The sequence below is a fragment of the Trichosurus vulpecula genome, chromosome 5 (genome assembly GCF_011100635.1).
Source record: "Trichosurus vulpecula isolate mTriVul1 chromosome 5, mTriVul1.pri, whole genome shotgun sequence".
Classification (NCBI taxonomy): Eukaryota; Metazoa; Chordata; class Mammalia; order Diprotodontia; family Phalangeridae; genus Trichosurus; species Trichosurus vulpecula.
In genome coordinates, this window is record NC_050577.1 from 47,767,792 (window position 1) to 47,785,306 (window position 17,515).

General features: G+C 42.4%; 1 protein-coding gene across 1 annotated transcript in view; it reads left to right on the top strand.

Moving 5' to 3' along the window:
• Nucleotides 1-17,515, top strand: part of LOC118849559 (cartilage associated protein) — a 64,479-nt gene that overhangs the window by 26,417 nt on the left and 20,547 nt on the right. Inside the window, exon 2 of the mRNA XM_036758444.1 lies at nt 14,828-14,977. Within this exon, the coding sequence (XP_036614339.1) occupies nt 14,828-14,977 (150 nt within the window). The remainder of the gene's footprint in view (nt 1-14,827; nt 14,978-17,515) is intronic.

A 17,515-nucleotide genomic window follows, 5' to 3' on the forward strand; every position in this document is an offset into this window, starting at 1 on the left:
ATTCCAATTGAGGAAGCTTCTAAGCCTCTAGCAGACCAGCCCCTAGAAGCTCTGCCTTGCCAGAGCACCCTGGAAGCAGGGGGCCACCAGTGCCTGGCTAACCACAGGCTCACCAAACATCAAACCTTGATCTTAGATATCCCCGACCTAATTTGGATGTGCTACACACTCCTGAACCCCGAAGCAGAACAAGTGGTTAAGAGAGCTAGGTACGAAATAGTCATCTTTAATTCCCACCAAGGATATTGTCCTTTCTCTGTACTCCTGTACTGTCTGTTTTGTTGTTTGCTTAACTTCCTTGCCAGGTTTGTCTCCTCCAGTCTCCAAGCCATCAACTTCCAGATGACTGTGCACCCCTTGAACTGGACCCATCAAGCCAGCTCTACTACGCCCCTTGTCAGCAGGAAGCAATTCCAGAAGCTGAGACCTTCGTCCCTGACCCCAAAAGAATTTGGGTCCCATTTGTTTGAGGGGGGAATGATGAGGGCACAGTCTCTAGGAACCCCTTGAACCCTTGAACTCTCCTTGAATCTTGCCACTCGACCTGGCCTTGGCCTGAGGCTATAACCATTAAGCCCAAATGCCTACCTTGCCCAGTCCTCTATTGTCCAGCTGTTTCCCACCCTTAATCCTGTTTCCCATCCTTAATCCTGATCAAAATATCTATACCCTAGCTCCTGGGTGGTCATTTCCATATGGCCTTCAGCTATTTCCCCCACCCTGGAGTCTGACCTCGTCCTTAAGTCCCTCCCTAGACCCCTGTTCTGGTCACCCCAGACCACCCCTCAATCCCTCCCACAACCTTTGTGTATATAATCTCCATTTTGCCTCCATGAGGTTGGTCAGAACCAATCTAGCTCAGATGGGTCTGGCCCTTTTTCCTTACAGGCGTCGCAAGGGGTGGGATCTCTCGGGGCAGGCTTATTTGGCTAACTCTTAATAAACTTTATCCCTTCCCTTGGCTGAGAAGGCTTGAGTCGAATTCTTTCAGCAGGACCCGGCGTGTCGGTACTTTGGGGTGTCGAGCACCTCTCACCCCAAACCCTCATCAGATCCATAGCTATTCTTCAATTTACACATAGAAGATAAATAACCTGTCCAGAATCACACAGCCAACATAGATAAGATGTGGGAGTTAAATTCAGGTCTTTCTAATGTGGAAGTTTCCTCCCTATTGACTACTATTATGTTCCCCCTCATCCATTCCTAAGCCCTTGGTCATGGTCATAATCATTCTATTGTCTTTGTCATTCTATTGAAATTTCTCCTCCTGGAGATCTCTAATGACCAATGGGTATTTCCTTAGTTATCATACTTCTTGACTTTTGCATCATTTGGCAATTTTGACCAATTCCTCCTTCTTAAACTCTTTCTCATTCTCTCTAAGACAAGACAATTTTGATATTCTCTCCTTCCCTCCCACCCCCTGCATGCCCCGCCCCCCCAGTCTGTATCTTTTCTTTCTCTTTTGGTCAAAGGGACTAAGTAAGAAGTCAAGAATAGGACACATAAAATATAGACAATAATAGGATCAGAAGCAAGGTAAACAAACATAAGTCAATAAATTGAAGGCAGATGGGAAAGAGAACAGAATTCTATACAAAGAATTAACCTTATCTCCCAAGTCCCTACCCATCTCCACACCTAACCTATCTCAAAAGATGACCATCTCTTTCTCACAAAGCTTTTGGCTTCCTGTTGTAAGCTTGCTCATCTGTCCTCTTCTCAACCTTCAATAACTTTATTTATTCTCATTCATTCTCTCCTCTTTCCCTCCAGTCTCAGAGAATGAAGTGACCCAGTTTCCTTGTCAAAAGCCAATCCCTCCACTTGTGCTCTAAAGCCTTATACCTCTTCTCTTAATGATTTGCTCTCATCTTCAGTCTCTCCCTTTCTACTAGTCTTTAGATGCTACTTACAAGCATTCTCAGATCTCCCCATTTTCCTGAAAAAACTACCCTTAACACTATTATCCCTTTGAGCTATTCTCTTGTATCTTTTCTCGCCTTCACTAAACTTCTAGAAAAAATAGTCTATAACTCCTACCTTACCACCTACACTTTAAAAAATGATTTAAAAAAATAAACAACAATCTATTTTCTTCCCTTCCAATCTCCTCTCCTTTTGGAAAAGAAAAAAAAAGAAAAACAAAACTCTACTATGAATATACATAGTCTAGCAAGATCAATTTCCACATTGGCTATGTCCAAAAATATGTTTCATTCTTCGTTTTCAGTCCATCACCTCTCTGTGTGGAACTGGGTAGCATGTCTCACCAGTCTTCTGGAATCATGGCATGTCACTGGGTTGACCAGATAACTTAAGTCTTTCAAATTTGTTTGTCTTCAAAATATTGTTCTTATTGTGTTAATTGTTCTGCTGGTTCTACCCACTTAACTCTATTAATTCATACAAATCTTCCCAGGTTTCTTGCCATTTCATTCATCTACCATAATTTCTTCAGTCATTCCTCAATTGAAGGGCCTCCTGTGAATTATTTGTTTCACAAGAAACACCAACTGTTATTGATGAGGGCACAGTCTCTGGGAACCCCTTGAACCCTTGAACTCTCCTTGAATCTTCCCACTCGACCTGGCCTTGGCCTGAGGCTATAACCATTAAGCCCAAATGCCTACCTTGCCCAGTCCTCTATTGTCCAGCTGTTTCCCACCCTTAATCCTGTTTCCCATCCTTAATCCTGATCAAAATATCTATACCCTAGCTCTGTTACCCTAGCCCTTTATGGTCTGTCATTTCCATATAGCCTTCAGCTATTTCTGCCACCCTGGAGTCTGACCTCATCCCAGTCCCTTCAAGCTACTCCTTAGACTCCTCCTTAAGTCCCTCCCTAGACCCCTCCTCTGGTCACCCCAGACCACCCCTCAATCCTTCCCACAACCTTTGTGTATATAATCTCCATCTTGCCTCCATGGTGGTCAGATCCAATCTAGCTCAGATTGGTCTGGCCCTCTTTCCTTACAGGCGTCGCAAGGGGTGGGATGTCTTGGGGCAGGCCTATTTGGCTAACTCTTAATAAACTTTATCTTTTCCCTTGGCTGAGAAAGCTTGAGTCAAATTCTTTCGGCAGGACCCGGTGTGTCGGTACTTTGGGGCGTCGAGCACCTCTCACCCCAAACCCTCATCCTCATCATTATGACTGACAAACATTTATTGACAGCTTATTTTGTTCAGGGCACTATTATATGGATTAAGGAGACCATGGAAAAGTTATTAGACAGTCCCTGCCTCCGAGGCATTTATTGGGTTGGGGGAGAGGGAATGTTGGCAAGGCTTTCTATCTTTGAAGCTAACAATGAGCTGATGCTGATTCCAGAAGTGCCAATGGCTTTGGTCCCCAGTTTCCATTCTTTTGGCTCCACAAAAAGAGCTACTACAAATATTTTTGTATATGTGGGGCTTTTCCTTCTTTGATCTTTTTGGGGTATAGGCCTAGTTCCCCAACTCACTCTTCAACTACTGACAAACGTGCTGCCATGGCCATTTCTCAACTAAACCTACTCCCCCTAAGGTCATGAATAACATTTTAATTGGCCTATTCTCAGTCCTCACCCTCTGACTTCTCTGAAGCATTTGTTATTGTTGATCACTCTTGGTTCTTGATAGTGTCACCCTCTGATTTCTGTGACAGTGCTTTCATCTGTTTCACTCCCTACCTATCTGGAAGCTCCTCTTTAATTTCCTTTTTCAGTTCATTCTTCTCTTACCCTCTAAGTATTGGTGTCCCTCGAGATTCTATCATTGGTCTAATTGTCTTTCCACATTCTCCACACTTGGAGTTCTCATCTACTTCCCAGGTTGTATCACCTTAATGCTGATGACTCTTAAACACATAGATTTGGCATCCACTTCTTACAAAAGCACCGATTCTGATTTTGAACTGTCTGCTGAACATACATCTCTCTATACTTATCTCACTGGAACCTTGGACTCAGAAACCAAACCAGCTTTGAAGTGGTAAAGAAAAGAAATTGTGCTTAATTGCTTACTGGGACTTCTTGAGGAAGTATGGTGGCTGGTTACATGGTGAGACTAAGCCTCAAGACTAGTTGGATGGGAAATGGGATTAGCGTTGAGAAACTGTAAATTGGTTGCCATATGCAAAGGATACTTTAAGAGGAAGGATCCATAGTTTGTAACTCACAAATTCTGTGTTCTGTAACATGTTGTTTTAGTTTTGCCCCTTAGTTTATTTTTTTAAGCTAGTCATGCAATTCTTATTTAGAAAAACAAAAAGACGAACTTAATAGTTGCTTTCCCTAAATTCTAATCCTAGTCCTGAAGCTTTGAAAATATCCACCACTAAGGCAAGTGGCTATTCATTCTGGGACTAATACTCTTCTGTGTGTAAAGGAGAATGTCCTCTTTCTAAGAACATACTTGGGGTTTTGATAAGGGAAGGGATTCTTCTTCTTCCTTGGTTGGCAAGGTCTTGGGAGAATCAGGGACAGAAAATGTACCAGAGATTTACTTTTATCAGTTTAAGGGAAGATAACCACAAGTGGGCGAAAAAAAGTAGCTAATGTTCATTAGAATGGTTTGTTGGGAAATGGTGAACATCAAACCATGGGTCACTAACTTTTCATTTTTAAATTGAATTTTGTTATTTTTTTCCAATTAATAAGTATTTATTTTCTCTCTCTGAGCCACTTTCTCTTACCCCCATTGAACAATAAAAGAACAAGAAAAATAAAGCCTTCATAATAAATAAATGTAGTCAAGAGAATTTCCTCATTGGCTATGTCCAAAAATATATACCTCATTCTGCATTTTTATTCAGTCATGTCTCTGTCAGGAATGTGTTTCATTTTCACTCCTGGAATTACTTTATGCTTCGTGGTTAGTAAAAATTCCTTTCTTGAAACCCAAACTCAAGAATACATATTGCACTGTGGTGGACCCATAAGCAGGTCTAGCCAACAGCCAATCAACCCTTAGCTCTGTTGAAATGTCTCTAATATCTGTCATCAGCTGAATATAGTTTTGTGTTTCTACTAAACAGATCACTTGACCTATATGCCTCCATTTACTTACTACCCCGTGTCATACAGCGGGTGCTGTATCTCATGGTCACCTTTATCAATGTCATTAAGTTATATACCACTTACTAAAGTTCTAAAATAACATGAATAGTCCATGATCCTTCCCTCTGTAATTGGCAGTGAGTGAAGAAAAGTCTGGAGGTTCAGCTCTCAGTCATTCGAAGCCAAGAGTTGCCAAGCGTTTTGACTCTGGCCTTTTCAGTCAGAAACTGATGAGGGCACAGTCTCTGGGAACCCCCTTGAATCTAGAATACAGTCTCTGGGAGCCCCCTTGAACTCTCCTTGAATCTTCCAACTAGATCTGGCCTTCCCCTACGGCCATAAGCCTTACATTATCATTAGGCCCAAATCTCTACCTAGCCTTGCCCCTTATTGTCCAGCTACTTCCCACCCTTGATACTATTAATATCCATGACTTCAGCTACTTCCCACCCTTTATTCCATTCTCTTGGTTCCTGGAGTCTGACCTCATCTCAGTCCTCACTAGACTCCTCCTCAAGACCCTCCCTAAAGCCCTCCTCTAGTCACCCCAGACCACCCCTCAATCCCTCCTACAATCCTTGTGGATATAATCTCCATCTGGTCTCCATGAAGGTGCTCAGATTCAAACTAGCCCAGTAGATTGTAGATTGAATCTGGCCCGCTTGTGAAAACAGGCTTCATAAAGGGTGGGATTCCTTAAGACAACCCATTATGATGAATCCCTAATAAACTTTGTCTTTTCCCTTGGATGAGAAGGCTTGAGTCAAATTCTTTCGGCAGGACCCGGTGTGTCGGTATTTTGGGGTCTCAAGCACCCCTAGAAACCTATGGTTCACTAACAATCATCATATTCCTTAAACCTCTTCAAAACCACGTAGGCAGATCACTTCCATGTTGATGCCACACTGGAGCTTGAAGTGCCCTGGAAATGTCTCCTAAAGGCAGTATGGAGTTGAGGAAGTTGGATTGCACCTGGTGCCAATATTTGGTCCCAGGCGATTGTGTTTCTGCTTCCCCCATCTCCAGTTTTCTGCTGTGCTATCAAGTATATGCATATAATAGCATCCATTTTCCTTCAGAACCAATTAAGTCTGGGGAGAGGGGAGTGGCCTCCATGACATAGGCTGCAGGGTTATCATTTTTCTGCCAAATAAAATAAAATGAGGGTAGGGTTGTGGAGAGGCAGTCAGGGACTCAACCACCATTTCCCTATCTTTCCTTTCCAGGTCAAACTCAATGCTCTTTAAGTGCCTCACCCTGGCTTTCTTTGTCAAGTGCCTGTGACTGTGTGGGAGAGACACTGGTGCTCTAGTTTGACTGTCAATAGGACTTTTGTATGAAGGGGCCCCAACAGGGCTCAAATGGGGTCCAGGGTGCTCTTTTTTTCTGGACACCAGCACTCTCCATTTCAAACATGGGACCTTCATTTAATTCAGCTGAGTGTGAGAACTGGGTAGGGTGGCTGGCTGAAATGAAATCTTGTTATTGACTCCAAAGCCTAGAAGGGATTTCCCTCCAGAAAGCCAGTGGCTAGATGAGAGGCATGCTTAGAAGTCCTCTTTATATCATTCCTCTTCATATCACTATCTAAAACCTCCTCCTATTCCCAACATAGCTTGAATTTTCAACCGGTAGCCTTAAGATTCTGGGAGGAGCTAGGTAAATAGGTATTATAGATGTAGCCCCAGTTTGGGGCTTAGGAATATTTTCACTTCTTTAGGACAGTTGGCTTCTAGAAAATGTGCTTCTTATAGTTAATCACATACATGCCTCAGGCTCAATCTTCTTGGCAGGAGAAGGTTCCTCTATTTGCTCCAAAAAGTGGGAACATTTATCCAGGGATGTCCAATTTCTGTTTGAGAATGTTTCCTTAATGCCAACCTCATCAATTAGCCAAAGAACTAATAATTTAAATACTTTTTTCATGAGCTTTCTGAGTTCCATGACTTCTGCTTTTATTTCACCTTCATCCACTGACTCATGGGACCATTGTTCAATTCCTGAGGTTTTGATAGGTTTCTAGAGAGGTCTCCTCTGGTCTGATTTCATTGGTGGTTCTAGAACAAAGCCGTACTGTATAGAAATTTTTCCTTCTTAGGAAAATCCATTAAGAGGCTATTTGGTTCCAAAAGAGTATGCTAGATATTCCCTCAAAAATAATGGAGTTTGGGGGTAGCTGGAGCACCAGCCCTGGAGTCAGGAGGACCTGAATTCAAATCTGACCTCAGACACTTGATACGTACTAGCTGTGTGACCCTGGGAAACTCACAACCCCAATTCTGCTCCCCAAAAAACCAAACAAACCAAAAAAAAAGGAGCTTCTCCTTGAGGAGATTTCTGGTATGCTGACTTCCATGCAGGAGGCCAGACTCCCATGATGAGGCTGGATCAGTTCCACATAGGATAGAAACCTAAAATAAATAAATTTATATACATATATATATATATATATATATATATGTATATACACACACACATATATATATAAAGAATCAAATGAGATAGTCTTTTCAAAAAGCCCTTAGCACAGTGCCTGGTGGCAGAGTAGGTACTTAATAAATGCTTATTTCTTTCCCATGCAATTCCTGAGCAATTCTTCATTTGTAATATTGGGTAGCCTGCTAACACCCACCATGCCTTCATTGCCCCGGGGTGAACGTCAATTTTAATTCTTCGAAGATATGAATATTAACCCTGTCAGTGTATGAAAATAATATACAATTCGTAAATTGGAGAAACACACCAGAGATTTTTTTTAAAATTTATTTAGTTTTCAGTATTGATTTTCACAAGAGTTTGAATTACAAATTTTCTCCCCATTTCTACCCTCCCCCCCACTCCAAGATGGTGTATATTCTGGTTGCCCTGTTCCCCAGTCAGTCCTCCCTTCTGTCACCCCACTCCCCTCCCATCCCCTTGTTTTAACAATCCGGCTAGCAGCTTCTGTGGGGGCATAAGATCCTCCCACAGCCAGCACCTAAGTGGCTGCCGGCACGCCGGGAAATACAGGTTCTTTTTATCTGCTTAAACAAGGAAAGCACGGTGAAGCTTTCTTTAATCCAGCATTCAGTTAGTTTAGGGGATCATACAGACAAGCATCAACAGACAGACCAAATACAGATTCATTCACTTACTTCAGGGGAAAAAGCCAGCACCACGAACTTCAGAACTAAATACAAATATCAACAGACAGACCCAATACAATTCATAGTTACCAACATCTAGGTTCAGCCCGAGAGCTCCGGCTGGCCAAGAGTCACGCACACCACCGCTGCCACGCCAACCGGAAAAGGAAATAAAGGGATCTTCAAGCCGTCTTCTCCCCTCTTATAGAGTTTTTGACATCATCAAGCGCCGCCTGAATGACCAGGGTGATTGGTTCTTGAGTTGGCCCCTTCCCCTATGTTAACACTCAATAGGGTGTGGCTCTGGAGTCAACATCTCCCCTTAGCCAGCCCCATGAATCGTCACACAAGAAGTTCTCTGCTCCCAGGCATGGGTCTCTGGGCTTCCTGCCCCAGAGGAGAAGCAGCACATCCACACAGACCAGGTCAACACCCAACAGAGGCGGACCCAAACCCACGTGGTCCAAAAGCCTCTGCTGTCCCAGACATGTAAACTAGGCCCTCCCCGGAGTTAGCCCTAACAGGGGCCCAGCACCTAGCAAGGCTCAATGAGATAAACTGAGTCACTCAAAGAAAACAAAGGCCATTCTGGTCACACCCCTTTTCCCTTCCTTTCTTGTAGGGCAAGATAAATTTCTATGCCCCATTGCCTGTGTATCCTATTTTCTAGTTGCATGCAAAAACTTTTTTTTTGTTTTTGAACATCTGTTTTTAAAACTTTGAGTCCCAAATTCTCTCCCCTCTTCCCTTCCCACCCACCCTCCCTAAGAAGTCAAGCAATTCAACATAGTCCACATGCATATCATTATTTATAACCCTTCCATAATACTCATGTTGTGAAAGACTAACTATATTTTGCTCCTTCCTAACCTATCCCCGTTTATTGAATTTTCTCCCTTGGCCCTGTCCCCTTTCGAAAGTGTTTGTTTTTGATTATCTCCACCCCCATCTGCCCTCCCTTCTATCATCCCCCCTTTTTTTTATTTTCTTCCTCCTTTTTTCCTGTGGGGTAAGATACCCAAATGAGTATGTATGGTATTCCCTCCTCAGGTCAAATTTGATGAGAGCAGGATTCACTCATTCCCCCTCACCTGCCTTCTCTTCTCTTCCTACAGAACTGCTTTTTCTTGCCACTTTTATGCGAGATAATTTACCCCATTCTATCTCTCCCTATCTCCCTCTCTCAATATATTCCTCTCTCATCCCTTAATTTGATTTTATTTCTTTTAGATATCTTCCCTTCATCTTCAACTCACCCTGTGCCCACTCTCTCTCTATCTCTCTCTCTATATATACACATACATACATACACACTCACATATACATATAAATACATAAAGAGATATATATATGTATATATATGTGTGTATATATGCATATTCCCTTTAGCTACCCTAATACTGAGGTCTCATGAATCATACACATCATCTTTCCATGTAGGAATGTAAACAAAACAGTTCAACTTTAGTAAGTCCCTTGAAATTTCTGTTTCTTGATTACCTTTTCATGTTTCTCTTGATTCTTGTGTTTGAAAGTCAAATTTTCTGTTCAGCTCTGGTCTTTTCACTGAGAAAGCTTGAAAGTCCTCTATTTTATTAAAAGTCCATATTTTGCATGATACTCAGTTTTGCGGGGTAGGTGATTCTTGGTTTTAATCCTAGCTCCATTGACCTCCGGAATATCGTATTCCAAGCCCTTCGATCTCTTAATGTAGAAGCTGCTAGATCTTGGGTTATTCTGATTGGGTTTCCACAATACTCAAATTGTTTCTTTCTGGCTGCTTGCAGTATTTTCTCCTTGATCTGGGAGCTCTGGAATTTGGCGACAATATTCCTAGGAGATTTCTTTTTGGGATCTATTTGAGGAGGCGATCGGTGGATTCTTTCAATTTCTATTTTGCCCTGTGGCTCTAGAATGTCAGGGCAGTTCTCTTTGATAATTTCTTGAAAGATGATATCTAGGTTCTTTTTTTTGATCATGGCTTTCAGGTAGTCCAATAATTTTTAAATTATCTCTCCTGGATCTATTTTCCAGGTCAGTGGTTTTTCCAATGAGATATTTCACATTGTCTTCCATTTTTTCATTCCTTTGGTTCTGTTTTATAATATCTTGATTTCTCATAAAGTCTCTAGCTTCCACTTGCTCCAGTCTAATTTTTAAGGTAGTTTTTTCTTCAGTGGTCTTTTGGACCTCCTTCTCCATTTGGCTAATTCTGCCTTTCAAGGCATTCTTCTTATTGGCTTTTTGGAGCTCTTTTGCCATTTGAGTTAGTCTATTTTTTTAAGGTGTTGTTTTCTTCAGTACATTTTTCAGTATTTTTTTGGGTCTCCCTTAGCAAGTCATTGACTTGTTTTTCATGGTTTCCTCTCATTCTTCTCATTTCTCTTCCCAATTTTTCCTCTACTTCTCTAACTTGCTTTTCCAAATTCTTTTTGAGCTCTTCCATGGCCTGGGACCAGTTCATGTTTTTCTTGGAGGCTTTTGTTGTAGGCTCTTTGACTTTGTGGACTTCTTCTGGCTGTATGTTTTGGTCTTCTTTGTGACCAAAGAAAGGTTCCAGAGTCTGAGACTGAATCTGGGTGCGTTTTCGCTGCCTGGGCATATTCCCAGCCAACTAACTTGACCCTTGAGTTTTTCAGCAGGGTATGACTGCTTGTAGAGTTGAGAGAACTATGTTCCAAGCCTGGGGGCATGCGCCAGATCTGCCACACCAGCAATCCTCCTTCCCCAAGAACCCCCAACCCGCACTGGACTTAGATCTTCAGCAGGCTTTTCACTCCTGCTGTGATCTGCCACTTAATTCCTCCCACCAGGTGGGCCTGGGGCCGGAAGCAACTGCAGCTGTAGTTCTGTAGCTGCCCTACCTTCTCTGCCCCCGGGGGGGGGGGGGGGCCAAACCTTGAACTCCTTTTTAAATTCTGTCCCCAGCAGCTTTTCCCACTAACCTTCTCTGATGTCTTTGGTGTTTGTGGGTTGAGAAGTCTGGTGACTGCTGCAGCTCACTGATTCAGGGTGCTAGGGCCCACTCCACCTGGCTCCTGGTCTGGTTGGTCCGACCGCCCACGCTGGGCTCTGCTCCGCTCCACTCTGCTCCGCTCCCAGCTCCATGCGGGATAGACCTCACCCAGAGACCATCCAGGTTGTCCTGGGCTGGAGCCCTGCTTCCCTCTGCTATTTTCTGGGTTCTGCAGTTCTAGAATTGGTTCAGAGCCATTTTTTATAGGTTTTTGGAGGGGCTCAGCAGGGAGCTCCCGCTAGTCCCTGCTTTCCAGCCGCCATCTTGGCTCCACCCCCAACCGACCGATCAGCACACCAGAGATTTAAGAAATTCTCAGGTACTGTTTTATACCAAGTGGCAATTTGCATGTGTGTGTGTGTGGGGGGGGGGGGTGGATATCAATAAAAAACCAGATTTGTAATAGAACTGGATGTTTGAGAATTCTACCTCAATTTAAAAAAATCTTTTATTAAAATTCTTTTTTTTGTGAGGCTGAAGATGCTAGATAGTGGGAACCATATAATTTGAGTCATGCAATTATTTTGAGAAAAATTGATTTGTAAACCAGAAGACAGCTAAGCAGGTCGGTGTAGCAGAGGCTCTCTCAGCCTTGGTTTCCCTTATACATAAAATGGAGATAATAATACCACTAACTTCCCAGGTGGTTGTGAGCATCAAGTGGGATAATATACATAAAATACTTTGCAGACTTTAGAGTGGCAAATAAATGCTAATTATTATTATTATTATTATTATTAGATGATCTTTCAGATACCCTTCTACCTCTAAACCCAGGATCTTATGATCTTCCCAAATGTTTTATGGAAAAAATAAAAACAACAAAAAACCCCACTGTTTCCTATGTCCTGGGCTCCCTGACTCACAGGGCTATTGTGAGGAATAAATGAAACAACATCGGAAAGTGCTTTTGTGTACTGTAACATTTTTTATAAAAGTATCAGCACCACTCATTACTATCTTCATAATACTAGCAGTATTCTAAGCTAATTGTCCTAGGATTTTTGAAAGTGTAAACATTTATAAAAGACTGGTATAAAAGTCCTGGTCCAGTCCAGTCCCATCCAGCAGTATGGAGCTGACCCTGGATACTTTGCCCAGTAATGGGGAAGCATTGCCACGTTCAACTGTATTGGGAAATGCCAACACCGGCTTGGAACTGCCTTCCAAGTGCCAGCCCATCTCGGTATAGAGAGATGATTACCAGCAGCTTGGTTATAAGGCCCTACATAAAAACAAAATGACCCCCAGTCTCCTGTGGCTTCCCTTTCTCTTCTCAGCTCTGCATAGTGAGGATAGTGCTAGAGATAGAGTCAGGAAGACCCTTAGGTTGAATCCTTCCTCTGATATTCAACAGCTGTGGGGCTTTGGACAAATCCCTTGACCTCTCTGTGCCTCACTTCCCTTATCTGTAAACACAATGGCTTTGAAGGTTCGTTCTAGCTCTGCATCTATTATTCTACGACATACATTTCTTTCATACTTCAAGGATCTGCAATTTTGGTGGTGTAGTAATTTCCTCTATCAATGAAAGGGAAGAGCAGTATACATCTTAGCAGACAGATGGGTCTATGAGAATTATAGCCAAAAAAATCCATCCCTGTGAGGCTGGTCTGACGAGGAGCCCATAGATGTAGGACAGGAGACTTTGTGGGTAGTAAAAACAAAAAAAAAAACAAAAAATGCAAACAAAAAAAAAAACAAAAAAATGCAACCGAGTTGTTGCTGGTGCTGATGCTTCTTCCTGTTGTGTGGCCCCAGTCCCAGTGATGAGGATGACAGGGATGAAGGGGGACAGGGTGGAAAACTGCTGGGGTCAAAGATCACAAGTCATAGATCATCATAGCTGGAAGAAAGCTTAGCAATCCACCAAGTGGATCATTTCAACCAACATGTTTTACAGATGAGCAAACTGAGACCCAGAAAGGGAAAGCTACTTGCCCAGGGTCTTTCTGTTTTCCCAATGACTAATCCTTGGGCAGTTCTATCTCTTTATTCTGATCCTAGAAGGTAAAGATAAAATGAAGGCCTGTTTTCAGTCTATCTGGGGGCAAAACATTGGGAAGGGTGTCTTTTTTGACAGGATAACTTTGCTACCAGAGCCATTCTGCCTCCACTTAGGGTCATGGTTGGGTCTTAGTGACTTAAGCTCAAAGCCTCAATTCATTTTCAGAAGAGGTAAATCATGGCTGTGGAAACTGAGGCATTATTGTACAATGAAAGAATGTTTGCTTTGGAGTGATGCAAGTTGACTTCAAATCCATGCTTTGCATCATACTGTCTAGATGATGGTTTCTCCTGGCTCTAAAGCTTTGACCTATGAGGATGAAGTCTCCCCTAGCTCCTCACTGCTCCTTCATTTCTCTCTTCAGACTGTTAGATATGCTCCTGTCTATAGCTCCAGAACTTCAGACTGGTTTGGTGGTGGGAGCTCTTGGAAAATGAAGGAAGGGGTGGCTAGATGGCACAGTGGATAGAGCCCTGGACTCAAGAGGACTGACCTGAGTTCAAATCCTCACTCAGACACTTACTAGCTGTGTAACCCTGGGCAAGCCACTTAACCTTGATTGTGAAAGAAAGAAAGAAAGAAAGAAAGGAAGAAGGAAAGACGGAAGGAAAATTAAGGGCAAACTTGGTGTATGTTTGTGTATGTGTGCATGTGATTGTGTGCTTATGAGAATGAGAAAGGATGTGTACTCATTTCCTCTTTCTATCAACATATCTAGGGCTTGAGATGGAGGAAATCAGATTTATTCACTTTCCTCACTGATTTCTCCTTCTTTTAATTTTTTTTTGAGGGCAGGGGAAGTAAAGAAAGAAGATGGGACTCAAAAACAATATCTGCCTCCAAATTTTTTCCCAAATAGGTTTGTAGACCCAAAGCTTGAAGGGACTTTTGAGGTCATTGAGTCCACCTCCTTCCATTCTTCAGATGAGGAAACTGAGGCCTGCAGAGTGAGAATGACTTTCCCCAGGTCATACAGGTAGTGAGTGGCAAAGCTAGGATTCAGATTCAGGTCTGGTGACTCCAAGGTCAACAACGCTTTCCACTGGGGGACACTACCTCCATTCTGTAGGGGAAAGTTAGAGCTATGAAACAAAGAACGCTGTTTCCTCTTAACTTCAAACTATTCTTACTCTGTTCCTAAAGTCAGAATAGCTGTCACTTTTCTAGGAGTAAAGGAGACATGAAGCAACAGAGACAAGAGAAGATTGACCCCACCTGGAGTCACTGACCTGGTTTGATGCCCCCAGAGCCATCCACCTCATACCGTGGCCAGGAGGAAGAGGATTTGCCTGTGTCCTTTTCCATTCTAATTCAAAGCTTTGCTATTTTTGCCATAAAGCCTTTCCACAGGGAAGAACAGGATATGAGACTACATTAAAAAGAAGAAAAGAAAAACTGAGGTCACACTAGTAAATCTCAGGAGTAAAACCTTCTGACTCTTGGAAATTTGATTTGTGCATCTCCGTGAAATGGACACCCTCAGAACATGCCAGGTCTATTGCAGGTCCCTAGAAGTTACTGACATAACAAGTATATATTGATATTTCTTAGAAGCACTGATCCAGTGATGTTGTTTCACAACATTCAGGGCCAGAGTCAATAAAGAGGATTTTTTTCCTTCTTTCTATACCCTCAGGCAAACAACCTTCCAAAAGCCATTGCTGCTGCACATACCTTCCTTCTGAAGCACCCCAATGATGAAATGATGCTGAGGAATATGGCCTATTACAAGAGCATGCCTGGTGCTGAGGACTACATTAAAGACTTGGAAACCAAATCCTATGAGGTAGGTTCAGGTTTCTCTCTCTGTCTCTTTCTCTGTCTGTCTCTGTCTCTCTCTCTGTCTGTCTCTGTCTCTCTGTCTGTCTGTCTCTCTGCTCTACGTCCACAATGCCTAGGGCAGAGTCAGCCTCATGACAGGAACTTAATACATTTTACTGATGGATTTGATTGATTGATGGGAAAACAACAGGTAGAGTGAAAGGAGCATCATCTCTGAAATCAGGGTACTCAGGTTCTGACCCCACCTTTGACCCTTATTACCATGTGACCTTGGGCAATTCACTTGAACTCCTTGATGCCCAGCTTTCTTGTCTACAAGAAGAGAGGGTGGTCTGGATGGACCCTGAGCTCCCTTCCAGGTTCAGACCCAAGGTCCTAGGATCTTGGCAGAGCAAGTGACGCAAGTGGTGATGAAATAGCTTCTCACATTCTGGAGGAAAGAATGGGATTTTCAAAGATTTAAAAAATACAGGAATCATCTGTGCTTTTGCCTATTGTGATGATCAATCAATTAATTGATTAATAAACATTTATTAAACACCTGCTGTCTATCTGCTAAGCTCTAGGGATATAAGAGAAGGTAAAAAAAAACCAAACCCCAAACCAGCCCCTGCCCTTGGGGAGCTTACAGTCTAATGGGGGAGACAAAATACAAATAAAAACATACAAATACACATGTGCACAGATGTATATATTCATACACACATATACATATATGACTGAGTAGTTAAGTTCTGCAGAAATACCTGAGGGACATATAGAAGTTAAGTGACTCACCCAGGGTCACATAGCTTTTAATGGTCAGAGGTGACAGTTGAACTGTCTTCCTCATGCCAAGCCCAGCTCTCTACTTATTATGCCATCCTGGCTCTATTTCAAAGATAATATTTTGCAAACATAAAAATGAGTGCATAGCATTGTAGATAAACATAAGGATAGTGATTTTGAAAATATCCTTTTGTGGAAATAATTTTACTTTCATCTCTCTTTCTTCCTAGGTTTATAATGAAAGGTCATGCAATGGATTAATATTTGGTTATTCAAATGAAAATTTAAAAAGTGAATGTGGGGGCAGCTAGGTGGCACAGTGGATAAAGCACTGGCCCTAGAGTCAGGAGGACCCGAGTTCAAATTTGGCCTCAGTCACTTGATACTTACTAGTTATGTGACCCTGGGCAAGTCACTTAACTCCAATTGCCTCACCTCCCCCCCCCAAAAAAAAAGTGAATGTGAAAAATGTTTTTGTCTAGGTCCGTGGTTTTTGCTGTATATTGAAATCTTTGCATTTCTGGCATTTTAATCTACAAAAAAGCTCTAGCAATGAATGTTTCTGATATCCTCTAGTAGCAATAGCTACCATTCTGTATTGCTTTAAGATTTGCAAAGTGCCTTGCATATGTTATCTCTTTTGATTTCACTCCACCCTATGAGGTAGGTGCTGTTACTATTTGAATTTTTCAGATGAGGGATACTGAGGCTGGGTGAGGCTAAGTCACTTGGGCTGATTTGAATTCAGCTCTTCCTGACTCTAGGTCTAGAGCTCCATCCACCAGTACTGGTGGTGTCTGGGAAGGGGGAGGCTTTGTTTAATACCCCAACTCTCCCCATATGGATAGAGTGTCAGCCTTGGAGTCAGGAGGGCCTTGGTCGAGTCCCACTTCTTGCTACTAGCAGCGTGAACCTGGGTACATAATTTAACTTCTTCCTTACCTGTTCAAAGGAAGTAACAACATCCCAAGATTGAGAATCTCAAATCACTCAGCAGGTGTAAAATGCTGTGTAAGCTCTAAAGGGCCACAGAAATATCAGTTATTATCATTCCTATTCTTAACATTTCATCTCAGCATCTTTCCCTAGTGTTTCAACAATTCAGTTAGCAGCTGCTGTGGGGGTGAAAAACCAACACAAGCCCAACAACAACAACACTGGAAGCCCCAGTTCTTTTGATCTGCTTTACTAAGGAAAGCAACGTTAAAGGATTAACAATCTTACTTTAATCCAACACACAAATATCATTCACTCAGCTCAGGGGAAAAAGCTAGCACCCTGAGCTTCAGAGCAAATACAAACAGAGCAAATAAACACAAATCAACAGATAGATTTCTGTCTGACAAAATCACAATATACAGTTACAAGAGAAGCATCAACATCTGGGTGTTCTTCAAAGCTGGGGAGCTTATAACAACGGCTTGCCTAGAGTCACGTACCACTGCGGCTGTGGCTAGGACCTCCAAAAGAGAAAGCCAACCTCTGGATTTATATATCTTGTTCAGGGTCAAAGATGAGTCACACATGTGACTCACCCACGTGACCTAAAAGCGTCACAAAAATGTGACTTAAACCCACATAGTCTAAAAGGCTCTGATGTCACAAACATGTCACTCAAACCCATGTAAACTAGGCTTTCCCTTGAGGCGAGGAGGTCATCAAGGACTTCTAATTTAATCAAGGAAACAAAGGCCAAACTCTTCAAGGGCACTTGGTTGAATAAGTGCTAAGATCGCATCTTGATTCCCAAAGAGTGGAATGTAATATCAATTAA